The 25,584-nt window shown below is 38.3% G+C and overlaps 1 protein-coding gene and 1 pseudogene across 10 annotated transcripts in view; one reads left to right on the top strand and one right to left on the bottom strand.

Annotated features, from left to right (window-relative positions):
* The window catches only part of LOC108105343 (ras GTPase-activating protein raskol), a 57,121-nt gene that overhangs the window by 25,890 nt on the left and 5,647 nt on the right, over nucleotides 1-25,584 (bottom strand). For 5 of the 10 annotated variants that reach the window (XR_005993906.1, XR_005993907.1, XR_001772353.2 and 2 more), the window contains exon 1: nucleotides 545-3,165. Coding sequence is in view for 7 of the 10 variants with exons in the window: in XM_017211840.2 (XP_017067329.1) it covers nucleotides 545-2,279 (1,735 nt within the window). In the remaining 3 variants the exon portion in view is untranslated. Of the gene's footprint in view, nucleotides 1-544; nucleotides 3,166-4,949; nucleotides 5,022-20,799; nucleotides 20,993-21,239; nucleotides 21,267-21,517; nucleotides 21,631-25,584 lie in introns of those variants that run through there. The other 5 variants (XM_017211845.2, XM_017211847.2, XM_017211842.2 and 2 more) reach the window with 4 other exon arrangements.
* On the top strand, nucleotides 5,936-6,361 carry LOC108105317 (annotated as a pseudogene).

Raw genomic sequence — 25,584 nt, 5'->3', positions numbered from 1 at the left:
CCGGGTTTAATATTAGCTATTATCATTCCTAATAGACTCTCTGACTTGAGTTAATAGATCATTTGGTTTTATAAACAATATCTAGTCATTTTTGAACGGTTAATAGGTTTTATGATACTTTCGGTAATCAATAATTAGATAGTAATATCAAAACAGAAGTGTTTAATGTTATTATTATTATAGAATAGAAAAAGGAAAACAACTTTAGATACCTTTTTAAGGTACTTCAATATTTTAAGAAACAAGAACAGCAGTTACAGACACAGACCTACAACTTTGACGCATACTGTCTTTCAGGGGCAGGGGGCGGTGCTTTATCTTATCGTGACCCTGCGCAGATAGGGGAATACCAAATGCGATCGCCGTTGTTCGATACAAAAAGCCATTGTACAGCCCAAAACGGGGATCGGACGATCGAATGGAATGGTATAATGGTATATGGTATCGTTTGGGGTTGTTTTTCGTTTGTTTGCCACAGGAAATACTTAGTATTGGGGGGTAGCCCAGTGAGCAGGGACAAAGAACAAAGAGGGGGACGACCTACCGGAATGATGTCCCGCATCGTCCTCCGCCGTTACCGTTGTCTCATTCTCTGTGGCCACCGAGAGATCCGCTCCAGTTGCCGATGCCGATGCCATATGTATGGTCAGATCCCTGATCTTAAACCTTTCACATATCAATTCCTCACAATGATCCGCCTGGAAATAACAGTTGAGCTCATCCAAACTCAATGGGCAAACATCGTAGGGCTGATAGAAATGTTTGCCCCAACTGCCATTGTTACTGGAACTATCCCCAGCACAGCTGGTGGATAATGATCCATGCATGGCTCCCTGATTAACAGATAATCCGTTCGTACCACTTCCCGTTCCGATGACGCCAGCTTGATTCGGTTTTAGTAATGAATTACTACGCGCCACTTTAGTGGAATGTGCACGGCGGATGAAACTGAGGGATTTCTTGGGCGGTGAACAGATCACCGAGGTATTTGGGGGCGTAACCGTGCCAATATCCGTTGACAATTTGGGCGTTGACTTGAGTAGAAAGAGGTTTTTCGGTGGAAAGCTATGCGTCAATATGGATGTGGCCGAACAGCTGTTTTGCAGTTTATATGGCGAAGATCCTGAGCCCGATACCGATCCAGCTATTTGACTGACGGTACTGCCGCCAAACAGCTGACGCTGTTTATCCTGCAGCTTGTCCTGCTTCTCCTGATACTTTTCCCGCTTCTTTTCCAACTCATCCAAAGCGGCTGCCTCGCGTAAAACAACTGAGGGCGATAAGTTCTGCGGCAGGGTCTTCGATTTTGCACGGAGCGTAATCAGTGTCGTCGTAGTAGTAGTAGTGCTGGTTCCCATAGATGAGGTATTATTAGTATTTATATTATTGTTATTAGTTATCGTATTTGTGGCCAAACCGCGCTCAACCGTTGGCAGCGGTACGGCTAATATATTTGTACGCGATCGCGATTTCATTAGCTTAATGGGCGTCGAGGTGTTCGTTTGCATTCGACTGATCTCTGAATCATCATCGTAATCATTGCTGGATTCTTGATTCGATAAGGCCTGCTGTTGTTGTTTCTTAGGCGGCGGAGGCGTGGCCAAGACTATATCGTTCTCCTCATTGAAATGAGTTCGGGGTGCAGTTGGCATAGTATTTGGTATATGGTTAAGACTGGCCAACGACTGTTCGTTATCGCTGCCATTTAAACTGATGACGTTCAGTACAATACCATATCTTTTCAGTTTCGATGGGGATGCAGTGGTGGTGGTTGTGGCGGTGGTGCTAGTGGTGATATTATTGTTACCAATGGGCAGGGACTTCAGCAACTGTTCACGATGACGAGCCTCCGTCGAGTTCTCCTCATCCTCATCGGTATCGGAATATTGAGCGGTATTCTCGCTACCGCTGATACTCCAATTGAAACCGCAAGGTGGTGACATTTTCGCTGCAGTTTTCCGCTCGAAGAGGGCACTAACCTTGGCCACACCGCTTTTCACCGAACTCGATTTCCGAAGGCTATAGCTTTTCGATGATTTCGTTTCGGAATTGGTCAATGAATTGCTATTGCTACTCAGGCTGGTATTACTTGAGGATTTCTGGACCAAATCCTGATCTTTTTTCGGCTCCTCCTCGTCTTCGATGACCAATGGAACGTAGAATGTGGAGCGGCGTCTTTGGGATTTCTCTTCGGGCGTTGCTATTATCGGGATTTCACTGTGCTCAGTATTTGGTGTATTTACTAATGTTGTTGTTGTGCTGCTGGCTGCCTGCAACATTTTGTGCTTCGTGTCGTTTCGCTCAGTGTATTTTAGAGAGCATGGCACACAGACTGACACACACACACACACACACGCTTACAATCGTTGGAGTAACAGAGAGGAGAGAGAGAGAGAAACAGACGCAGGTATATTTTGTGTTTGTGTTTGTTGACGCTGATGCTTCTGCTTCTTCTTCTTCAGCTTGTTCTGCTAGAACTTCTTTCTCTTTTTCGCTGATGCTTCTGTTTTTACTTCTCGAATTTATTTATGTATTTTGTTATATCTTTACATTCGAGTGTATGCGTTTGTCGCTTGGCTTACAAAAAATTATGCGCTCAACTGCATTTCCGCGTTTTTTCTCTTTCTTCGCCGCTTTGTTTTTGCCTTTGCTATTTCTTTCTCTTTTCCTTTTTACTTTTTTTTTGTTTATCGCCTTTTCGCATCACATTGTCGCTTGGTTAAGTTTTTCTACTCTTTTACTTTTTTGTTGTTTGTTTAATTTTGGTTTTCAATTGCAGGCATACACACACGCACACATTTAAGGCGCAGAGAGAGACGGCACTAATACACACGCACACGCATCTTTTTTCCTCTTCGTGTGCAGGAATGCGTTTTCTTGTTGTTGTTGTTGGGAAAAGGGAATAAAACACTTAAACAAAAACCAACACACGCTTTTAGAACTATTTAAACAAGCTATATAAATGCAATATTTATATGCACGATAACAAAAAAAAAACAGAAATATTTTATCCAGCGACAAAAAAAATATGTATATAAAATGCAATAAAACACTAAAGTCGACGCGCGAGAGAGCGAAATGAAAATAAACAATAATAAAACGGAGCGATGCGAGCCGCCTGCGCTGTCTCCTCTGCCCGAACTCAAAAATCGATCTGAAAGGCGAACAAACACAAAACAGCAGCCGACACGATCGGCAGTGGTGCCCAGCGAGAGTGAGATAGAGACAGAGTGCTGCCCATGCGCAAAGAGAGCTAACGAGCAAAAGCGATCTGGCAACCCTAGGGCTACAATTGTGATAAGAATATTAGCAACTGTTGGCTAAAAAATATTAAAAAATAACTAAACTCTTTAAATTAAACTTAAAATAAATAATTTTTGTTAGTTTTTGATAGAACTCTTGTCTGATTTTGTTTCTAAGATTTTGTAACTATTATTTTAAGTAGCATTTTTGTGTCTCCCTCAACTGTAAGTGTGTATATGCGTTAGGTGCTAGTTGGGCAGCCGCGCAGCGCGTAATACAAATTAAAGGGTACCCCTCCCACCACTTCATAACATCCTACTTGCCAACCGCCGTAACGCTTCGTTCGCTCTTTACCTCTATTTTATTTTTGTACTTTTTTTCACTGCGGAAGTGCGTGACTATGGGGTTTTATGTGACACGTTCGCCTCCTTCGTCGCCTCAAACGAAACGGAAGACTTGTTTACGAGCAAGCCGAGTCGAAAGTAACCATTTCCATCCCATTTTCATTCATTTCCATTGGCATTACATTAGCATAGGGGCACAATGGAACTCCCCCCTTGAATTGGTTTCAGTTTTTTTTTCTTCTTTTCAACCCTTGGCCAAACGATCGTTATATAAGCCACGTCCTGCCTTTTGAAATTCCGTTACTTGAACAGGAATGTGAAATTAACCCCTGCCTGCTGCCACCCGAAATTAATAAACAACATAAATGTTCAGTTTATGCAAATAAACATAGTGTAGGCCAAGAAATATTGCCTACTTCTTGGCTGGAGTAGAGTAAATGTCATGTCAAGTAGAAGTTGGGTTTGCTACACGTAGAGTTTTGGGAAATTACAGTTTGGCATTATAAAATGCCGCATTTTAGGCAGATAAATGTGTCTTTCTTGATAGGTAATGATTAAATAACATGATTTAATAGATTATATTGTTATAAAAGTTGGAAAAAGTTTATTTTAATCAATCTGGATGACTCTGGTAAGGAGTTAACTTTTGCAGTTTGCCAAAAACAAGTTTTTTAGTTAACCAAAACTAGAACTTGTCCGCAAGTTGTTAACTCAATTACTTCAGTTTTCCATTTCATTCCAACTTATTTATAAATATTAATGAACTGTTTACTGAACAGTCATTCAGTCTTCAAGTGGCACTAAATTTTTGTCTACAAATCAGTCTTTGCTTTGCTAATCAATTTCAAACAAATGAAAGTCAATTTTGCACTCAACTTTAAAGTAGTTCAGTAAACAAACTTAAATCCGAATCAAACAAGTAATTGGAACCCAAAACAAAGAACTTTCTCAAGCTTCATGACTGAATTCACTTATCAAACTTTAAACTTTGATTTCCGGTTTTTGGTATTCCAAAAACCGCATCCACTTCCTTATCTTTGGTTTCTTTACATATTTAGTTTTTGTTCAAAAACCCCTAGTTTTTCGAATTAAAGTAGAGCCATGATATAATATACATTTGCTGATAAGCTCAGAGCAGATCGCATTGCGCTGAGCCGGCAAAAAAATAGTCGCATTTGTGGGTTTCTAGGTCTCTCATTCTCACAGTAAAACAAGAACAACAAAAAAAGAACACGAGAACCACATGGAAATCATCGGGAAACTCAGTAACAATGTCACGACATTGAGATACGGACAATGCATGAGTAAGCCAATGAAAAGGGAATCAATCGAAGAGGGGAGGACAGGGGCACTTTGTGTTACCTTCGTTCAGCGATGTATCGTTTAGCGCCGTGTCGAAATGTATGCGAGGCAGTGTCTTCGACTTGTACTCACCTGTAAGTAGATTTAATTAAAAGAAAATGGATTAGTTGTGTCAAATGCAAATGTCAGATGTTTAGTGTTTTGTTTTGCAAAAACTCGACCCATTTACATGGCCTGACCTTTGAACCTACTGCTGCTGTTGTTGCTGTTGCTGTTGTGAATTCACTTCAATTAATGCAAAATATGAAATACAGACAAGATCTCTAGAGATACAATTTACAATTGCTAGCTAGACGGCGACAGGCGGCCACAATGTGGGGCAAGCTCGTAAATTGAGCAATTGTTGTAGGTGACCCAGGAGCCTTCGTCTGGGGGTCTCTACTCTACTCTTCGCTTAACTTTTGCTTCTCAGCTCAACCCATTATTATTATTATTATTATGACTGTTCCGTTTGACACTTTTTCCCAAGCAAGAGCATTATCTACTCTCCTCGGGTCATCAGTCGTAACTGTGCAACTGTAAATTATGCCGCCGCTCAATTGACTTCAAAGCGAAGTGACCGAACGAACTGATGAACCAACTACCCAACCCAGCAGAATCCAATGATGATTGTGAATTCTCGATGATGTCACATCCGTCATCCATCCGCCCATCTGCTTGGTACGAAGTTCTACTCTCTGCCGAGAAATGCGATGACAGATGAAAGAGTCCCCAAGGTTCTGAGATAGGCAATGTCGCCGAATCATTCAGATTTCTGATCATGCGCTACTTCCTGTTATCGCAAAGGGTTTGAAAAGTAACGGTAAATGGAATGTAACCCCTACAATTGAGATAACTACTATTATAAAAAGGCCCTTTTCGAGACGCTTAAAAGTAGGCAACGAATCAGAGAAGATAGTTCCCTTCTTTTCTTAGATTAGAAAGCTTTATGTTCCAAACTATATCCCTGGCATAATACTTACTCCTGCCATTCGTCTCTAGAGTAGATGCACCCGATCCTGTCCCAGAGACTCGCTCCTGGTCCTGCCCCTTCATCAGCTGCAGTTGCTCCTGCTGCAACAGCAATTGATGTTGCTGCTGTTGCGGCTGCGACTGCTGCTGCTGCTGCTGCTGCTGCTGCTGATGTAGTAACTGCAACTGCTGCACATCGCAGTGGACCTCGTGAATAGGCGGAGTGGGTGCATCATCCCGTTCGCCCCTCAAACAAGAGGCCAAACCCCTACTCCGCGGCATCGTGCTCCTCCGCATGGCCGACGTCTGTGGCTGCTGATGCGGATCTGCGGATCTCAAGGGTATCGGTGTGGCATTCTGGGAACTCTGTGTGGCAGTGGTACGTGGCATCGAGTGCATCTTCCTCTGTTGCGGCGTCGTCGCCGAATTCGCCGTCTGCATTTGCACCTCGTCGCTGCTAATAGCACGCAAAGCACCGCAGTTCATTTTTTGGATTTGGATTTGGTTAGCAGCTTTCCCCTTCTATTTGGTATCCTTGCCAAAGTTGCCTTTGTAGATTTTTGGTTTCCGTTGCCTTTTTTTTTAGTTTTGTTAATTGTTTTCTCCTTCTTTTTTTTTTGGTTTCTATTTGTTCAGTTTTTCTTTAGCCTTGACATGGTTTCCTGTTTAGATAGCAAAGTTTAGAACACAGCACTCGCGAAGGGCGGGAAACGCTCACTGGACTGGCTTGGTTGGTTTTCGCAGATTGGAAGCTGCTTTTATGGTGTTTAGTTATTGTTTTTAAGGGAATTATGATATATTTTACAACAGTTACTCATTACTTATATGGATTATCCATTAAGATTGAAGCAATAAGATTCTTTTGGGCATGGAAAAGTTCTTTACCGAAGGCGAACTACAAAGTTTTTTTGGTTACATCATAAAGTATGATATAATATCATCTTCTAAAGATCATTTTCATGTAGTAACTGCCATTCTATAAAGTTTTCTTCTAAAACTGAAACCCCAAACGAAAACTGCCACATAATGCTTCCTCCTAAACTGGAAATAAACCTTCGTAATAGAATTTTTTCACATAGAATAACCTTAAGATACGATCTTAGACATCCCCAGTTAATTCGGCTAAGTAGGGCTGTTTTTCCGTTTCTCCTTTATATATATTTTCTTGGCCCAAAACCATCTGACATCGACATCGGCTTGGCTGGCTTGGTTTCGCTTGCCTGCCCGCCCTGGCAATTAAGATTTATGGTCATGGCGTGTTGGCCCCTGTAAACGCACCCCCTACCGGTTTTAGCCACCCTGCCTGGCTGCTACCAAAAAAAAAAAAAAAAAAATAATAATATTAATCTAAAGGCTCCTACGACGACGGACTCGAAAATTGTTTGGCTAATTTTTCCAAGTGGTTTTTCGTGGCTTTTCGTTCTTTTGCACACGCGCGACTGCGCAACCAACACTCCCCACAGCAAACAAAGGAAAACCTTTACACATTTCGGCTTCAATTTTCCTTTTAACTTGTTCAATTTTACGCTAGTTGCCTTTTGGTGCTACATTTCTGTTCCGAAACGAAACGAAACGGAATGGAATGGAAATGGAATGTCAGCTGTTGGAGTTTTTCGTTTTATCAACACTCTTTTTTCTAAGTGCTTGGCGGGTTTTCCAGAGAGAGAAACCGCGCTTAAGAAAAGAGAGTGAATAAATTATTTAAGCCCACACAGCGATGGCTATGGAAGAATTCTATAATTAATAGCTGGCTGGCATAAAATTACACTTCTGGTTTTCTACTTTACTAGCTTTTTCTTAATAAACTTAACAAACGTTTTTAAAAGAACCTCTAACTAGCAGTTAGAACTATCTTTAAGGCCACATTACTTCCATTGCATCTTCTTCTTTCAACTTAACTCATCATTTCAATCTACTTGGCAATCAATGATTGCAGGCCAATCAAATCGCTGGCAATCACTTAATATATGCAATCAGCCCAAGGCGTTAAGAGTCTGTAATTTATGATTTGGCTTTCTCTTGTTTGGTTTTCCATTGAGTTTTTTGCATTTTCCAACCTCAAAAGAAATGCTGTGAATTCTGGGCCTCAATTTTGTGGTTTGCTGATTTCCATCACTGGCTTTTCCTTCTCTTGCGTGCATTTTGCGTGTTTTTTATTTAATTTTTTTCCCTCTTCTTGCTTTTTATTGCTATTAAAATTATTTTCCATATCTGCTTTCAATTGCTGCGTGCCCGAAAAGAAAACCGCCTGCCACTGCCCCTGCTAGCCATCATATTTTTCTAGTTGAGTATTTTTCGTGTGCGTGCTCTGGTGATAAACATAAATTTCGCCACAGACTTGACTATTTTTCTTCTTTCTTTCATTACTTTCTCCAACGGTAGCAACGACGACAGACACGCAGCAGCAGCTGTTCTCTATCTGCCGCTCATTTTCGTTTATTACACGGAAAGAAAAGGTTGGTGTTTGGAGGAAGTTTAAGAAGAAATATGTCTAAGATGAGATTTGAGTTGGTTTAAGCTTATTTTTCATTTTGCTAACCTTTTAAAGGAACATTTTGACTGACTTTCAACTTTAAAGCTTTGAAATCTCCATTTAGTGCTCTCAAATCCCCAGATATTTCAAGTTTATGAAGAGTCCAGAATCAGAATCATTAAAGATTTCAGTTTTTAAAGGTTTCAAATCACCAGTTAGTTTGAGTTTTGAATAGGGATTTCTGTCTGATCTCTGCCCTCTAAGATTCTTCAGTTTCAACCCCCACTTTTCTCTCTGTGTACACCTTTATCTGCTTTAATGCTTCTCTGGTTATTCGAGCGAGTCGCCCACGTTGGCACCTGTGCGCCCAGAACGCCCCCACCCAACTCTCTTTTGTCCACCTTCCAGTTAAACGGAAGTGCAAGCCAATGGCCAGAAGTGCCCAGAATTCGATATGCCATTCAGTCAGTCTGTTGGCTTTGCTTCCTACTATACAGTATATATAGTACTCCTATATGGTCACATGACTCCTCCTCTGGCTATGCTGATGTTTTTATATATGGGAAAAAGAGAAAAACTCCAAACAAAAGCGGCGAATGCAACGGATGCGCCATATAAAGGCAGCATGCAACGCTTCAAGCTGAAAGCTCTTTTTTCCCCATGTGATTCCTTTATTTTTTTTTTGGTGTTAACTTTTTGTCTTTTTTGCTGATTAATGCAGCCGGCGTTGGCGTCACAATGTGTTTGCTTTATTTACGTTGTTTTTCCATTTTTTTTCCCATTTTTTATTTATTATTTTTTGGAGGCGTAGGGGGGGACCGCATAATGAATAATTTGGCAGAAATGCATTTTTGCACGTCGATGACGTTGGAGAATAGCAAAAACAAAAACAAAAGCAAAGACAAAAACAAGCTCAAACATCAGACTTGCAGCAACGTCAATCCAATCATAGACTTTGCCCAGACTCAACTGATTATATATGCACGAATGCAAGTAAATATCTCTTGGAAAGTATATATATATAGAAAAAGAGAGAGAGGGAGAGAGAGGGGCTAACAGGTAGGGCCTCAAGATAAGCCCTGAAGGCAAAGCAAAGTTAAGGTGTAAAGAACAATAACACAAACTTGATCCAGCTGATGATAAATGATCCCAAGTCAGGGGCAAATCTTGCATTTCCTCTTTACTCTGACTTAAATCCCAAGAAATCAGATTAAAGGCTATGTAAAGCTTTCCCTTTTCCTTAAGCCATCCAGCTATCTAGATTTTCCATGAACCCAAAGAAGTTCAGTTTCCTTCTACAAGTTCTTGGCTGTTTTAAGCTGTTTTTATCTTTGATAAGGAAAATCTACAAAAAGTTCAAAGGCTTTCTCTTAACACTTTGAAAATATTATAGAAAATAAAATTCTTAACTATTTAAAAACCTTAACTTTATATATATTTCAACTTAACAAACAAACTTCCTAATAAAACCCAAACTGGCCACCTCTTTTAGCACACATTTTCACCTTTTCTAAAGCCACATTTAGCTTGCGAATGTTTTTATGGCCCACAGCAGAACTTCCATTCACAAGAACTCATTCTTAGCTCTTCGTTCTTTGTACTTTTTTTGGCAGATTATATGGTTTTGCATTCTGGCTAAGTCCGAGAGAGTCTTCAACTAGAACCAAGGTCCCAGACAATTGCTAGGAGGAGCCAAAGCTCATTAGGTTTACGGCTAATATATATTATAATGAGTATCGCTTTATAATAGGCACTATGGTGACTCTGCCGGGGACGTGGGAAACTTTCCATCTATTCAGCCTTTTCAGCTTTTCATCTTTTCATCGTGTTTGTCGCATAGAACCGACAGCGACACCGACACCAACGCCGCCACTGCCGATCGCCAAAGTCAACGCCAAGCGCCATCGGAGCGCAACCGGTGAGCTGGCACTTGGCTGTTATGCAACCGAAAAACACTTGCAAAAATCTCTTTATATATTTATATTCTATATGCAGATATATATATCTCTTTAAATTGCTTACAAAGTTTTCAATATTTTGTCTTTAGTCTAAGTTTTTCTTAGCCTTAGCATAACCTTAACTTGTTTCAGTTTTAGTTAGTTAACTTAGTTAGTTATTTCTTCAAGTGCCTGGTTCGTGGATCCCCAGATCGTGGACAATGGACTGGGTAACTATATATACGAGTCTATATGTATATATATATACGAGTATATCGGAATTGAATGGAATAAAAAGGGCCGTGGGCTCTGCACCGGTCCCTAGGTCATTTCCCTCTGCGGCAAAACAGTTGAGAGATCAGCAGCAACATCACAACAGCAACAATAACAATACCAACAACACTAACAACAATAATAACACTAACAACACTAACAACATAAGCAACATCAACACAACACAGAAACAGCAACAGCAACAGCAACAAAAATAAGGCAAAAGGCAAAGATCTTAGATTTCTATTATGGCATTTCTTTCATCTCCTTCGTTTTTTTCGCATCTATGTTCCCATTCCCCCTCGCCCCTTCTCCTCTCATCTTCATCAACATTTTATATATTTTTATGTTTTTTCTCCTCCTCTTTTTTTTTTTTTTAGATTTTTACCCATTTTTCCCGGCGAATTGAAGTCGCGGCGTAATTGACGTTAGTGATGAGATCAAAATGGACCACAATGATTGCTGCGATAATTGCTACGCAGGCAGGCATATATATCTCTGTAGGAGATATATATATATATATATATATATATGAACATTTTGAGCCACGCACTGAGGAATGATAAAATGCTAGAGAAGAAGATGCAGCAGCGACATCAGAAGTTCGGTTAGGCAAAAAAATTCAACTGGACATAAAAAAGAACAACAAAGTGACTTTCAGTTGGCAGTACAGCGACTTCTAAATGATCTTTATGGAAAATTCTAAGACTGCCAAGGAAAATAGAGGTGGCTAAGAAGGCAAACTAAACTTCAGAGAAGTCCCTACAAGTTATCCCTACAAAATGTGTAAAACAAACTATTTTTAGTTTAAGTTACAAATTTATGTACTAAACCAATAAAAGAAGATCTCAACCTCGAGCTGAAGGCCCTAGCTGCTATTGCTCCTAGCCATTTGTTAGCTCTTAGTTTTAACTAATTGTTAGCCTTAGATAGATAGATAGATAGATAGATAGATAGAAGATCTCAACCTCTTTAAAAATATGTATTTCAATACCTATAGGCTAACTTTTCAGATTTCCAACAACCAACTAAGATTTCTACCTAGAAAATATGTTCTTTCTAAAGAAAATCCCTTTCAGTAGATCAATTTCCACCCATAACTCCAAACTGCTGTTCTGTTTTCCTGATAATTGATAGTTAGTTACAAGTTTACACTCTTCCCAACCCATCTTGGCCCTTGGTTATAGCTCAACTACAAAGGAAAATATTCAAATTAGTTAAAGCCAGAAAAGGCAGTAGAAATGTGGATACAAACATGGCTTAAATCGAGGTTTGCCAATAATTTTTGTTTGTAATTTATGGCTGAGGGAGGCTCCATAAAAAGAAGTACCAGGAATAACGTCAAAGGCAAGTGCTTGTACTTCTATCTTTGGTTAAAGTGTAGAGAGAGCCCTCCCAAGAACGCACTTCTCCTCCCCCTTTTTCACAGCTTTTTCTAGTTTTTTTTCTCTTTCCCTCTAAATATGGCAAAACAGGCATGAGGTGGGGGTGGCACGACAGGTATTGCCTTTTCTGTGATTCATTCAGAACAATAACAATAATGATGATGATGATGATGATGGCCAGGTCAGGATGATGAAGGGGAGCTCTGACTGGGCGGGATCGTGGTCGTTGATCCACAGCCAAATTAAATTACCAACCAACCACAGCGAAAAAGTGAAATTGTTGTTGCTCTCTCGTCCGGTTGTCATTGAAGGCACGTTTTTTACTTGATTTTTTCGACGGATATTCGCGGTTTCTTATTTGAAGTGATCAGAAGATATACAGAGAGGGGGGGGCAGAGGGGCTATACACCACTGTACACACATAATCCCAATCAAGGGAGTTCATGTAATACAGACATACAAAAAGCTACGTGAGTGGGAATGGGATTTTTATCGACAATCTGGAAGACATCATCGAAGCCAAACGAGAAATTCAGCCAAAATCGTGGGAGAATCGTGAAATCTAAGCCAAGAAGTTATGTTTTTCAACCAAAATGATAAAGAATGTAAGACAATACAATGTTTAAACAATAATTACTTATAACCCTTTGTTTATTTAAGCTTCATTTCCAACACTTTTGTCTGTCAAAACAAGAGATTACCAAGAACTAGAAGTTTTTACTAGGTAAATGACCAGGAAATTGTGTTAATTTCTGTAAATTTGAAAAGCCATCTAATTGCCGTAAATAAGTAGATACATTAACGAGTTTCCCAGCGATTAGTAATCGCGTTCTACTGTTTTATTTTCCCTCTGATGACTCTAGAACTCGAATGCCGTTAGAACCCGTCATCAGCATGCGACTTCGGTTTGAGCCACTTTCCTTCCTTCCAGAAAAAAAAACCTATGCAGACGACGCAATTTTCACACGCTGAACTTAAGTCGCAGTAGCCCCCACTTTGCCACACACACACACCACCCCCCTCTAAGCCCCCTAACGTCGCCGATATTCGTGTCAACATGTGTTGTGTTGCATATTATGTAAATTATTTGCTGGGCAAAAAACTAAAACTAAAACTTAAAAAAGAAAAAAGAAAGAGGAGCAAACTCATTGTCTTTGTGCAGAGAGAAATGTTTTTTAAGAGACTTTCGAACTTAATATCTTAGTAAAATATGAGAAAATGTTTTAAAAATATTTCAAATAATATATTTTAAAACGAAAAACTGCATATTTTTAAGATTAATTAATAACAATTTAAGCCATAACTTTTTAAAAACATTTTCATAAAGTTTTTTAAAGAAGTTTTTGTACTTTTCCACACTAAAAACTTTCCTTTAAGTTTAAAGATTCACATAAATATTATAGACTTTTCTCCCAGTGCCCGCTTACTCCCCCCATCTCCCTTCCTCAACCCCCATTTGCCGCCTCTTGCGCTGGCTAAGTAGCGCCCAATGGGGCCATCTCCAGCAGACAGGCCAACACAACATTGTTGGCCATGTTGAAATACATAAAGCAATTTTAACTGTTTTAATGCTTTTTTCGAGTGTGGGGAGAAGGGGGAGGGGGGAGGGGGGAGTGAGGTTCCACTGTACCATGTAGACTTATAGACCGATCTCATAGTTTCCCATTTTTTAATAGCAAAAACTGTGTGAACTTGCTGTTGGGGCTTTTCCTCGTTTTGTTTAGTTCTGCTCATGCGATTATTTTTCCAATTTTCCATTTCTCTTGCCTGGCCGGCTCTCTGGGCTCTTTTCAGCTTTGCTAAATTTAGAGCAGAAGAACGTTGAACGCTTTGGGAAAACTGAAAAAGTTGTGTATATTTTTGGAAATGATTTCAAACGCATCTCAAGGTGCGAAATAAACAAATTGCCCGTCTCGATGTAAACAAATCAAGCCTTTCGGAACAACTTTTTTTTCTCTGGGCTTTGCTCTCGTCAAAATATAAACAAAAATCGGTTGGATTTTTGGTGGATATAGTGTTTACATGGAGCCACAGTAACAACAAATAAAAGGGAACTAATTTCTGGCAGGAAAAGTTGTACAGTGGAAAGGCAGCAGAGTTTTCGTAGAGGAAGATGTCAAATTTTCAACCTCAATTAATGATTTTTCACAATGAAATCAAAGCTGATACTTTTAGTTTTTGAAGATCAACAAATTGAGAAGTAAAAAAGTGTCATTAATTCACTTTCTAGTATAGAGATGCCTCGTTAAAGCTGTCTCTGCCATAAAATAATGATTTATTTTGCTAAAATTGCTGGCTTTTCCATTTGACCAAAGTTCGGGCTTCAAATTAAGCCGCCTGATCCATCATCATCTGCTTTATCACTCAGCCATAGCCACAGCACAACGATTAGGCCGCCACTTGATTATACAATCGAGTTAATTTGATGTTTCGCTGCCAGCAATTGCCACCATATCCATATGCCATACACCATATATATATATACCATCTATATCCCATATAGATCGGGGCGTGTCCCGGGCCACAGAAAAACGCGGATGATTGTACATCTCCCCAGTATAAGTCTGTGCATTATTAGCCAGAGCTAGAGCCAGTGCCAGTGCCGATGACGACATCTCTCAGATGTGTGGCAATCCGTGGACGGACGAACGGACAAGTGGAAGATACAGATACATTTACAGATACAGATACTTTCAGCTACGGATACGCAAAATGCCGACAGATAGATTTATGACATATATGAATTACTAACTGTGCCGCTTCGCTAATTGTTGTCGTTGTTGTTGTCGTTGCTGCTGCTGCTGCTGCCTTTGCCGTAGTTATTATGACTCGAATTATTCAATTTTTAGCAGCCCCAAGAAATCAGCAGAAACTTCAAAGCAACGGAAATGCAAAAACAAACCGCACTCATATGGCGGATAAAAAAGAAAGGCTATCTAAGAAATCTTAAATGCCCTTTTCTGGCCAAGAAACTAACTAACTAGTGGGGGTAATTAAATGAAATATAAAATTTAAACGATTTATATAAGAAATCCGAACTTTTCTTAACCACTTCTTAGTTAACTAAACTCTTTTCTTATTTGTCATATCAAATTTTAGTGTATTTGGCCAGTCATTGTGGCCGTAAGCAAACTTAGTTGGCCAAAAGCAGCGCCACAGCCAGCCATAAACTGAAAAAACAACAATTTCCAAGCGTCCGCCGCCCGTTGCAATGCATTTTAATTTGACTTTAACTATTTGCGCATATAATTAACAGCAGCAGCAGTAGATGCACTGAGAGAAACCAAGCCTTATTTGGTTTTAAATGTTTAAAAAGAAATTAAACCAGAAAATCTACACCAAAAAGTTGATAGTTTTCCCTCTCAATAGTAAACCAAAAATATGCCTAAAAATATACATTTTCTCCAAGTGTACTACTATTACTATAGAAACATGTTTTTCTCTGAGTGGAGGAGGGGATCTTATTGTCTGGCAATTTCACCCGCAACAATGAGATATAGCGATATATATGTGTGAGCATCTCATGGGTTAGGCCCGACAACTATAATAACTCAAACAAAAAGCTCCCCAATGTGACATGTGCCAGCTCCCTTTTTTTTTTGTTTTTTTGTTAAGACCCCCCTTTTGACAGCGGCGCCCCTCTCTCTATGCCATTGAGGGGCAATGCAAATATGAAGCTTTGTTTCCATGAACTCTGCGAGAGAGCAAACAGCTAAAATGGGGGAGAACGGCTGAAAAATAAAAAACTGAGACAAAAACTGAGAGAAAAAGTGAGAAAAACAAGAGGAAGATCAGCTGACAACAAAGCAAAGAGAAGGGCAGGCAAAAGCACAAAAAACGAAACAAAACAAAACATGACACAAAGATCTCAAACAATTACACAGGCGATTCCCTTGTTACAGTGCCTAACAAAAGATGATGGCCACCAATTTGATCGACTGCTGAGAAATTCAATGGCTAAAACGTTTTGTTGGCCAACAACAGAAAGCATAAAGCTCCTCTGGGGGGTCAAAAACACTCAAACTGTAACTGCAGTTTCTCTATGTTATAAGTTTAACCATTATTATGTAACTAACTGACAAGGCGATGCTTTTGCTTAGCTTTAAACTATCATCAGATCATTCAGTTCTTTGGTATATATTTATAAGTTAAGGAAAAACCAACTCGTTTTCTCAGTAACACACTTGTTATAGCCCATTTCGTGTTCGATTTCCACAAATCTCAATTCATTTCCGACACTTTTCTCTCCTTCAATTTTCAATTTGCTCCATTTATGGCTGGCAATAAAATTGAACTGACAAGCTGTTAACCTCAACTTAAGAGCAGTTTATTAATCAAGCAAACAGTAGGTTTTCTAGGCAGTCATTAATGTTTGCAATTGTATGGATAGAGCTGGAAATCCGCCAAAGAATATTCCATCTTTCTGGCCAAAGTCGTAATCCTCATTTTCTCTTTAAAAAGTAAAGTCTTGTTATCACAGCAAAGCCAATAATGATCCAAATATAGAGTGGAATATCTCGTTTAGTTCGTATTTAAATTTCCAACAAAACTGTATTCACAGCTAAAAATCTTGATTTTATACCATTTTTAGCAAATTTGGATGATGGTACCCCTTATCGAAAATGCGAAAATCGCCTTCTCCCAATGTACGCCTCAACATTTTGCCCATAACTCAGCCAATAATGGTCCAAACTCCGAATGTAGTACCTCGAAATGCTTGTCTTCTTTTCCTTAGTAAATCTGCAGTTGAAAAAGTAAAGTTTGGGCCTTTTTGGAAAATTTGGATGTTGGCACCCCTTATCAAAAAATTGAAATTTGGCTTATCTCGATTTCCTCCTCAAAATGGCAGTTTTACGCCCATAACTTAGCCAAAAATGATCCAAATATGGAATGTAATACCTCGCTGAGTTCGTAATTCAATTTCTAGTCGAACTGTGTCCCCACCTAAATTTCTAAATTTTGACAATTTTTCACGAAAAAAAGACGATGCGAAAATGCATCGATGCGAATGCGAAAATTGGTCGAAATTGTATAGTTCTTATTCGCACCCTACAATGACACAGAAAGTTAGTTTTGGTCGTAAGATGCACAAAACAGTTTCCCTTTTATCTGTGGGTCTTCTTTCGACTAAATTATAGGCTGAAAACTACTAAAAATAATGTAATTTCTTCACATAAAAGCCTATCTAGGTTTACCGAAAGAATTGTTGTCCCAACAATGCCAAAAGTGGCTATGGAGATTCTAATTTTTGGCTATAAGCTGGCCAAAACAGTCGTCCTTTCCTCCGTTTAACTTGATGTAAGAAAAAACTATCATAGAAAGCATAGATACATCGCCATATAAATCAAAATGCAAGTCAAGTGCTATTTTAGTATCGTTGTTGTTGTAACATTGGATGTTGCAGTGGTTGTTGATGTTGTTGTTGGTGCAACAATTGTTATTGCTGCAGTTGTTCTTGGCCGTTGGCTGTTGGCTGTTGGCTATGCATACTCCACATAAAAGTATATGTAGATGCATGTATAAATAAAATGTGGGTCATGTGCATCAAATTATTTAATTGGTGTCAATTGGCGTTGGATTTTTCTTTTCGCTTTTCGCTCGCTCGCTCGATTTTCTTTTCTGTTTTTTTTTCTGTTTTTCATTTATTTTCATTGCATTTCGTTTCGATTTCCGTTAAGCCGTTTAACTTGATGTTGCTGTTGCAGCTGCAATTGCAGTTGATGTTGCAGTTGCTGTTGCTGTGTCAATAAGCCGGGCTTAACACTTTTGTGTGATTTGCATGGGCCTCGAAATTTTGATTCACTCAAGCTACACAGAGCGAAATGAGGAGTGGTGAGCTGTGTGGTTTACATACTCATTGAAAAGCAGATGATGTTTCTTTACTTTAAGAACAGAAACTTCAAAAACAGATAGAAAAATATAAACAAAACTCTCATTACCTTATAATTTCTTATTGCTTTCCCTTGCTATATAAACCCTCAATACTTTTTCTCACTGCACTAAGTAGAAGCAACAAATTCGAACCTGCCGTTATGTATGTCAACGGCTTCTGATTGCCGCAATAACAACTGGCAACAACTGTTTACAACAAATAACAAACAATACGGCCAGAAGCTCCCTTATTACCACCTAAGCCCCGGCCTTCTCCCCCCAAGAAAGCCGAAAGCACCCCCACTCCCCACTCCCCTGTTGCCATGTTCCCAATTCTTCAATACCAACAGAAAAAGACGTCGGCTAATCCGGATACGATTATGGCCGTAAACGGTTTACAGTAACCAAAAAAAAAAAAAAAAAAAGAACAACAACTACAACGTGACTTTCCGGTGTCCCTTAAAACGGTGTCAAGCGCTCATTTCCCTAATTTAGTTTACATTTTTCTTTCTTTTTTTCCTCTTGTTTCCTTTCTTTTTGCCTCAATTTGGTGGCTTTTTTTCTTGTTCACCCAAAAAATAACGAAAATTAAAAACAAAAATCGAAAAAAACGCCCAAAACACGCAAGGAAATGTTCAATTTTTGCAGACAGGAAAACATATAGTCAACATGGTATATTACAGTCTACATTTTGAATAATTTGATAAGTTAAATTAAGATTTAAGACGAATATTATGCATATTATTCGAAATTTACTTCCTATGATTGCCCGTCTGTCTTTTTTTTATGAATTCTGTAATATATTTTGGTTATTTTTACATAAAAACCAGGAATATTAAACAATAAAAGTAATAAAGTAATATAGTATACAACCTTAGATAAACCATAGTTAATAAGTTAAAATAACCATTTAATATTACTTAAAATTCTTAAAAAGAAATCATACAAAATCATCCTAAAGCAAAGCTGTAGCAATAAGTTCCCAAAAAACCGTTTAAATTTCCCTTAAAATTCCCCTTAAAATTCCCCCAAAAAAACCTTACAAAATGATCTTGAAAACTTATATAGAAATGTTTTCTGTGCACCGATGTCTGGCCGATTCTTTTGCTGAATTTTATTTAGCCAAGCCAGATGACGATGATGAGCTATGTCAGAATGCGGGGGCGGGGTTTTTCTTCTTGAAATAAATGGGGGGGTTGAAGGGCAGGGGGTTTTGCACTCGCAAGTTTTGCCTTTGTAGTTGCCCAGTTTTTTTTTTACATCTTTTTTTTCAATTTTTTTTGTACAATTTTCACATTCTGTTTGTTTTTGTTTGCATTTATTTTTAGAACATTTTCGAATTCGCAACGCACACGCACAAATACATCCATGGCCCGCATAGTTTTGCCATGTTTTTCAGCCATTTTCCATGCTTGCTACAATACGTTTGTCACTTTAAAAAAAATATATAGATTTCCAAAAAAAATTAAATTTAATATTTAATTATTTCTTTGTTATTATTTTGAAACCGAATCAAGCCAAGCCAGGCCAGTAATTGAACGGTAAACGGGGTAAGTAAGCGAAGAGAGTGTGGAAAACCAACCGAACGGAGCGATTTGAACCGCCTGCGCCGGAAGCTTAAAATCGACTGAAAACGACTGAGAAATCGCCAGCAAACACGAAACGCGAAACGAATCGAAATGAAACGAAGAAAGAAAAAACGCACTGAGACAAAACATGCGCAACTTCCTCCCTCTCCTCTATTCTTCTTCCACTTGCTTTCGCCAGCTGTGAGTGAGCTCCATTGATGGAACGTTTTGGGATCTTGGAACAAACAGAGAATTGGGGGAAGTGGAAGAAGGAAGAGTAAGAAAAATGGGGGATAGAAAGAAAATATGCAAATGCTTGGGAGAAATTTAGAATGAAAACCAAAAAGCGGTTACCTAGTTTTATTTTTAATAATTTTAGTGAATAAATTTATATATTTTTGATTTTAAAAATTTACAGAAATTATTTATACGGTTTTCTGTTCAAAAGCAGTTTCCTAGACATATTTCTTGGGACATTTTAATCATTTCAAAATGTAATAAAAGTGCAATAATGGGAATGTATGTAGATATCCACTTCAGTTTAGAGTTCTCTTGGATTTTAGAACATTTCAAAACTTATAAACTTAAACACAAGTTCTAACAGACATAATAATTATATACTCGTTGGTCGTAGTTTGTTCAGAGATCCCCCGATATCGTACTAAGTTGATATAACTTAAGAACCCCCAATTACACATGCAATAAATGCAATAAAAACGCGAAACGATCTCGGCATCGACGGAAGTGTCGGTTGGACGGACGACGGCACCTTCCACATGGGCCTGAAAACCACCCGCTCCTCCCATACCATCCACCCCAAAGCCGTCCACCGTTCGCTATTGTGCCTAATGCTCCGGCATGCGTGACGATACAAACAAATTTCCTGACTACTCACACACAGAATATATACAAATATATATATATATGTATAAAACCCCGAGACACAGATACACACACCTCTTGATACGATCGAAAAGTGTTACGGACCTACAGTAAAACATTAAAAAAAAAAAGCAACAACAACTACAAAAACTGCAATTACTGATGAGCACTGATGAGCCCGCTTGCCGGTCAAATGCAATTAAAGCACCGCTTGACCACACCAACAAAATCAAATCCACCTGAGGCGAAGCCATATCTATATTACGTAACACTAGGTGGGTAATACCAATATTCAGGGGTAGCGGAACAGTCACTTCCTTCCGAATTTAATTGGGGGAAATCTCTCTTGGTGGGTTCTAAAAGTCTTGATTATGGTTTTAAGATATTGCAAGCCATAAAGAAACCTTTACTGTAATGATAACTCGATCAAGTTTAACAAGAGTTTTGCAAAACAGCACCTTCAACTTTCGATCTTATATAGAGACATCTTAATATCGTGTTCACACTTACCTAGTTCACTGTAGAGCGTTGTATTCAGCACGATGTCATTGATGCCGCTCATCCCACCACTTCCGCCCACATACGAATCCGAATCCTCATTCTCCTCAGCCAAGGTCGGCGGTCCATCCCACAGAGCCTTTGCCGGTCGACGGGCGCGTTGCAAGCGGACTCGTGGAACCTCCTCGTAGCCACCATCACCCATCTGCAGATCAAGGATTTTATGATTATAAAATACGTAACTTAATGTCGGAGTTAGCTTTGGGAGTTATCAGACACATAACAGTTTCCGTTTTAATCAAAAAAGCCTAACGGCGTATCAATTTCTTCAGTTAATAATAAATCTAAGAATTTCCCCATAAACTTTAATGATCAAAAATCGGAAACGGTCAGGTGTTGATTGGATTTTTGATGGGCGCATTTCCAGTTCCGCCTCGGATTATACTACCCACCTCCTTTTTGGGCGTGGCCGGGAATATCTACAGGTTAGTAGAACGATAGTAGCAGTAGCGTTTTGTTTACATCCATTTTTTTGTTTTTGTTTTGGTTAGCAATAGTGTGCAATGGTGAGAGAAAGAGATAGGGATAGAGATATACACAGACAAAAATACAAAGCCAATGAACTTGATATGTTTACAGTTACAAAACAAGTAGGTGTGTGTGTGTGTGTGTGTGTTAGTTGCTAGGTTTATGGGTGTATTTTACTAAAGATATAACCAGGATTCCTTACCGATATCTCCTCGCTGCAGTAGGCCGTGAATGTCTGATCATCCTGCTGCAGGACGCAATATAGAGGACCCCAGGGAAGCGTCTTGTTCAGGCGAGTTAGTTCCCCTTCAGTTTCTGTAAAAGGAAAATGTATAAATATATATTAGTTTTAAGTTCAGTATAAAATGGAAGCAAACAAACATTAACGCTGTGAGGCGTCATCTGTCGGCTAGCGCTCGAAACTGACATTGTAAAAGGCTTGCCTACTTTGCGGCTACATTTTCTAAGCCCAATGTAAAGTGCATGTAAAATGGCATAGTCAAGTTGACTTTACGGTTTAAAACCCATCCAACCGATCTTCAAATCGGATTTAAAAGCAATAAAACAAGTTTAAAAAAAAACGTGTATAAAAAACTTAAACTGCACCCCTCCAATCTCCATGTAGATGCCATGTAATTGTGCTAAAAAAAACCTCTCACAAAAAGTGGCGCATGCGTGTTTCTAATTAACCAACAGCATCAGAAAACTAGATTCTATTTAAGTATTTATTTATGCATCTGCAATCGCAAATGCAGTTCCAATTGGGAACTTTGGACTGCAATGCCGTTTCTAATGGGAAAAATACATATCTCTATAGGCATTAGAATTTACCTGAGGGGTAGGTAGGGTAGTAAGGTAGAGCCTGGCTTAAGATAAGAAGATATAGTATAGCTTCTAAATGTATAAACAAAAACACAATGAGAATTGCTTAGCCAAGTTGAACCGCATTGTGATTTAATGCTTGTTTTTTCTCATTTTTTTTTTTTAAACTTTTCAGCTTGCGTGTCTGAGTTCTCAAAGTTCGTTTCACTCAGTTTGCCGTCCTCTTCAGCTTCGTGCTTTCTCTGTCTTTATTTCTGCTTATTTTTTTCTTCTTTTTTCTTTTTATGAGATAACAATGTGAGGCAGTTTCAAAAATGATTTCAATTTGAAGTTGGGCTTCAAGGAGATGTGGGCGTGACACGCGTGATCAGGAAAGCTAACAAGTTTAGAAGTTTAGACAAAAAAAAAATGAAGAGAATCTGATTGATTGATTTTGAAAGTCAAAACAAAGAAATCTTAATATTTCTACTTCTGCTGTAAAAATATTATATTTAAATTTTATAACCGATATTAAAATCAATATTTTGTGAAAGTTTAAGCTTAAATTTGTCGGAATATTTAGACATTTGCAGATATTTTTTAAGGAAATAATAAAATGAATAACCTTAGAATATATTTGAGATGGTAACTAAGCCAGAAAACAGCTTTAACAATAAAATAAAATACTTTTTCTGCTAAGAATATTATAAGTTCATCATTTGTTAAACTTATACAAGTAAATTACATCTTTTCCCTTGTTTTTTTTTCAGTGTATTTAAAGCTGAACTCCGACGAGTTCTTCACTATATTTTTCCTATTTAAGCAGCGAATTATTTCACATACTACATATGTACATGCGAGTGAGCGTATTTTTCAAGTCCGGCGCCGTCTGCCCATTTAACATAAATATTGTAAGTAATTGTGAAGACAACAACAACACTAACAGCAAAAACAACACTAACAGCAACAACAACAATACTAACATCACGATGACGTCGAAGCCTTAAGAGACGAAACTTTGAAGAGCAACGTAGAGGGGGCAAATTTGAAGCCGTTGCTCAGCAAGTTTTGCGTTAATTTTGTTACTTTTTTTTTTTATTATTACTTTTTTCAACGTTCGTTGGCCGTTTGTTTCTTTATAATAAATTTTCTTACATTTTTTTTTTTGCTTTGCACATTTTGTTGCTGCTTTTTGCATAAGAATTTCTCGCTTTTTGAGTTCTCGAGTTCAATGCACTGTGTCAGCGGTTTTTCTTTTCTGCACATGGAAACAGGTGGTGATGAGGGGGGGAGAAGGGTGTTCTAATAGGGGTTAAGAGTATGGTTTAAGGGGGGGTTTGAGGGGGCGAACGGAGATTTGCGGTTGGTCAAACGCACACAAACACTGGCCATCATCATCATCATCATCATCATCAGCTGGCATCTGAGCGTGGAAAAACAAGTGTTTTTGATTCCCTCCTGCACTCCCCCCGCTAACTTTATACTTTTTGGTTTTCCTTCAATAACTTTGCACAGAAGAAAAAATTGATTTTCGACCTCAATTTGTGGGATTGATTAGCGAGCTTGTAATATGACCCAAAGTCTTCTTTTTTTATAAATATTTGATCGAAGTTAAACTATTTTTTATAAGAAATACTAATCACTATATTAGATAATATTAATCAAATACATATATTAGGTTAGGTTATCAATAAATTTAAATATCTTTAAAAACAAATTAAAATGAAATTCTTAAGCTTGAACTTCATGCGAGTATGGCTTATTTTTTTCTGATTTTTCTTGTTAAGTATTCGGACAATCTGTGAATTATCTTCGGTTCGCAGTGCATTTCCCCATGGCCTGCACTTATATATATAAATATACAGATATATGAGAATATATATAAATACGTTCATATGACCGTCGGGGAGCCGAGAGAGATAAGATACCACTGACAGATTTAATTCCACGTAAACCTCTTCTCGTCATGAATGTCGAACACAAAGTTCCCAAGATCTACAGTGCGTTTCAGGGCTAGAGTTTGTAAGTTGATTAATTCTATATAATTAAGGAAATATTTAACAGCATATAATATGAGTTCAAGATGGGAAAATCTATGGGAAAATGTTAATAAACAGAATAATCTAGAGGTAAGTTCCCTTTTACAAAATCAAACCAAATTCCCAACTTTTGATATTCCTGAATCAAAGTTTAAGATTTGCACAGAACAATGGCAAAATTGATCATTTCCCTAATCACAATGAGCAAAGTGTCTCTTTAAATTAATGACTGATTCACAAATAAATCTTAGACCTACTAAATCATATTTAATTAGTCATGGAAATGTCCTAACTAGCAAGATAAGTGAATATTTAAAGTATGAATAAGTTCTATTACGCGAATAAGTTTTGGATTGTATAAACAGAAACCATAAAAAAAACATATTTTGGTGATGAAGAAACAACAGCTTAATGAATAAACCCAATTAGTAATACATTTGTTAATTAACAACAAAATTATCAAAGAAAACAAACTCCATTAATTAAACCCTTCATCGCTCAAACGATCATTATCAATCTGCTTTCGTCTATATAATTTCCGAAACATAATGAATTGTTTAATTTACCAATTAGCCAGCGATCGATTTACCATACCGAAACGCACTGTACCGGGCAAATAAGAATGGCACGTTAATTGAAATTATCTCATTACCATGCCAGCAGCCAGCAGCCAGCAACTTCTCACATCTTCCACTACAATTTTTCTTTTCATTTCCATTTTCATATTCGCTATCACCGCACATAATTAATGACATCATCGCGGGAATCTTCTCTAATTCCTACTATTTAGATTCTGAATTACTCTTTCTTTAATCAGAATTCCGATTGATTCATCTTCACTTTCTGTTAGCTTTCAACTTAACTTAACCAAAAAAAAAACGCATCTCTAGGCAATTGAATTATTAAATGTTAAGGCGCAGCGAAAAGACATTGCCAATTAAAACTAATTTAAAATAATTTATGCTCTCTGCGTCATCTGTGCGTGTGTTTGTTGTGTGGGTGTTGAGAGGGGGCAGGGTGTGTGCTGGTGAGGGGGAAAAGCCTAAGAAGGGAGCGGTGCTGGTGTTGACTGTGGGGGGGGGAAATTGAAAAGAGGCTGGAGAGGAAGAAGTCAAGCTGTTTCCCTTGTCCATTGTCGCCAGCTAAACCACAAGAAAGAAATGTGTTTTCATGCGGTTGGCGTTTTGTTCGGCCGCCGCCTCAAACAAATGGGGGCGTGCCAATACGCCTTTAGAAGACATTTAGAGAAAAAATGTAACAAGAAGTTTTATAGGAAAATTGATTCTTATGTTATTTTTTATACTTTTTAACAGAAAAACAAAAGGCTTGTTCTAAGGAAAGACATTTAAGAAGTTAAATCAACTAAATTAAAGACTTTAAAGTTAAAAACTTAAGTTTTTTTGTCTTAAAAACCTTTTTAAAAAGTTAA

The sequence above is a fragment of the Drosophila eugracilis genome, unplaced genomic scaffold (genome assembly GCF_018153835.1).
Source record: "Drosophila eugracilis isolate 14026-0451.02 unplaced genomic scaffold, ASM1815383v1 contig_498, whole genome shotgun sequence".
In the NCBI taxonomy this organism is placed as follows: Eukaryota; Metazoa; Arthropoda; class Insecta; order Diptera; family Drosophilidae; genus Drosophila; species Drosophila eugracilis.
Note: the sequence above shows the minus strand (reverse complement) of the source record. Positions and strands in the feature narration are given on the sequence as shown.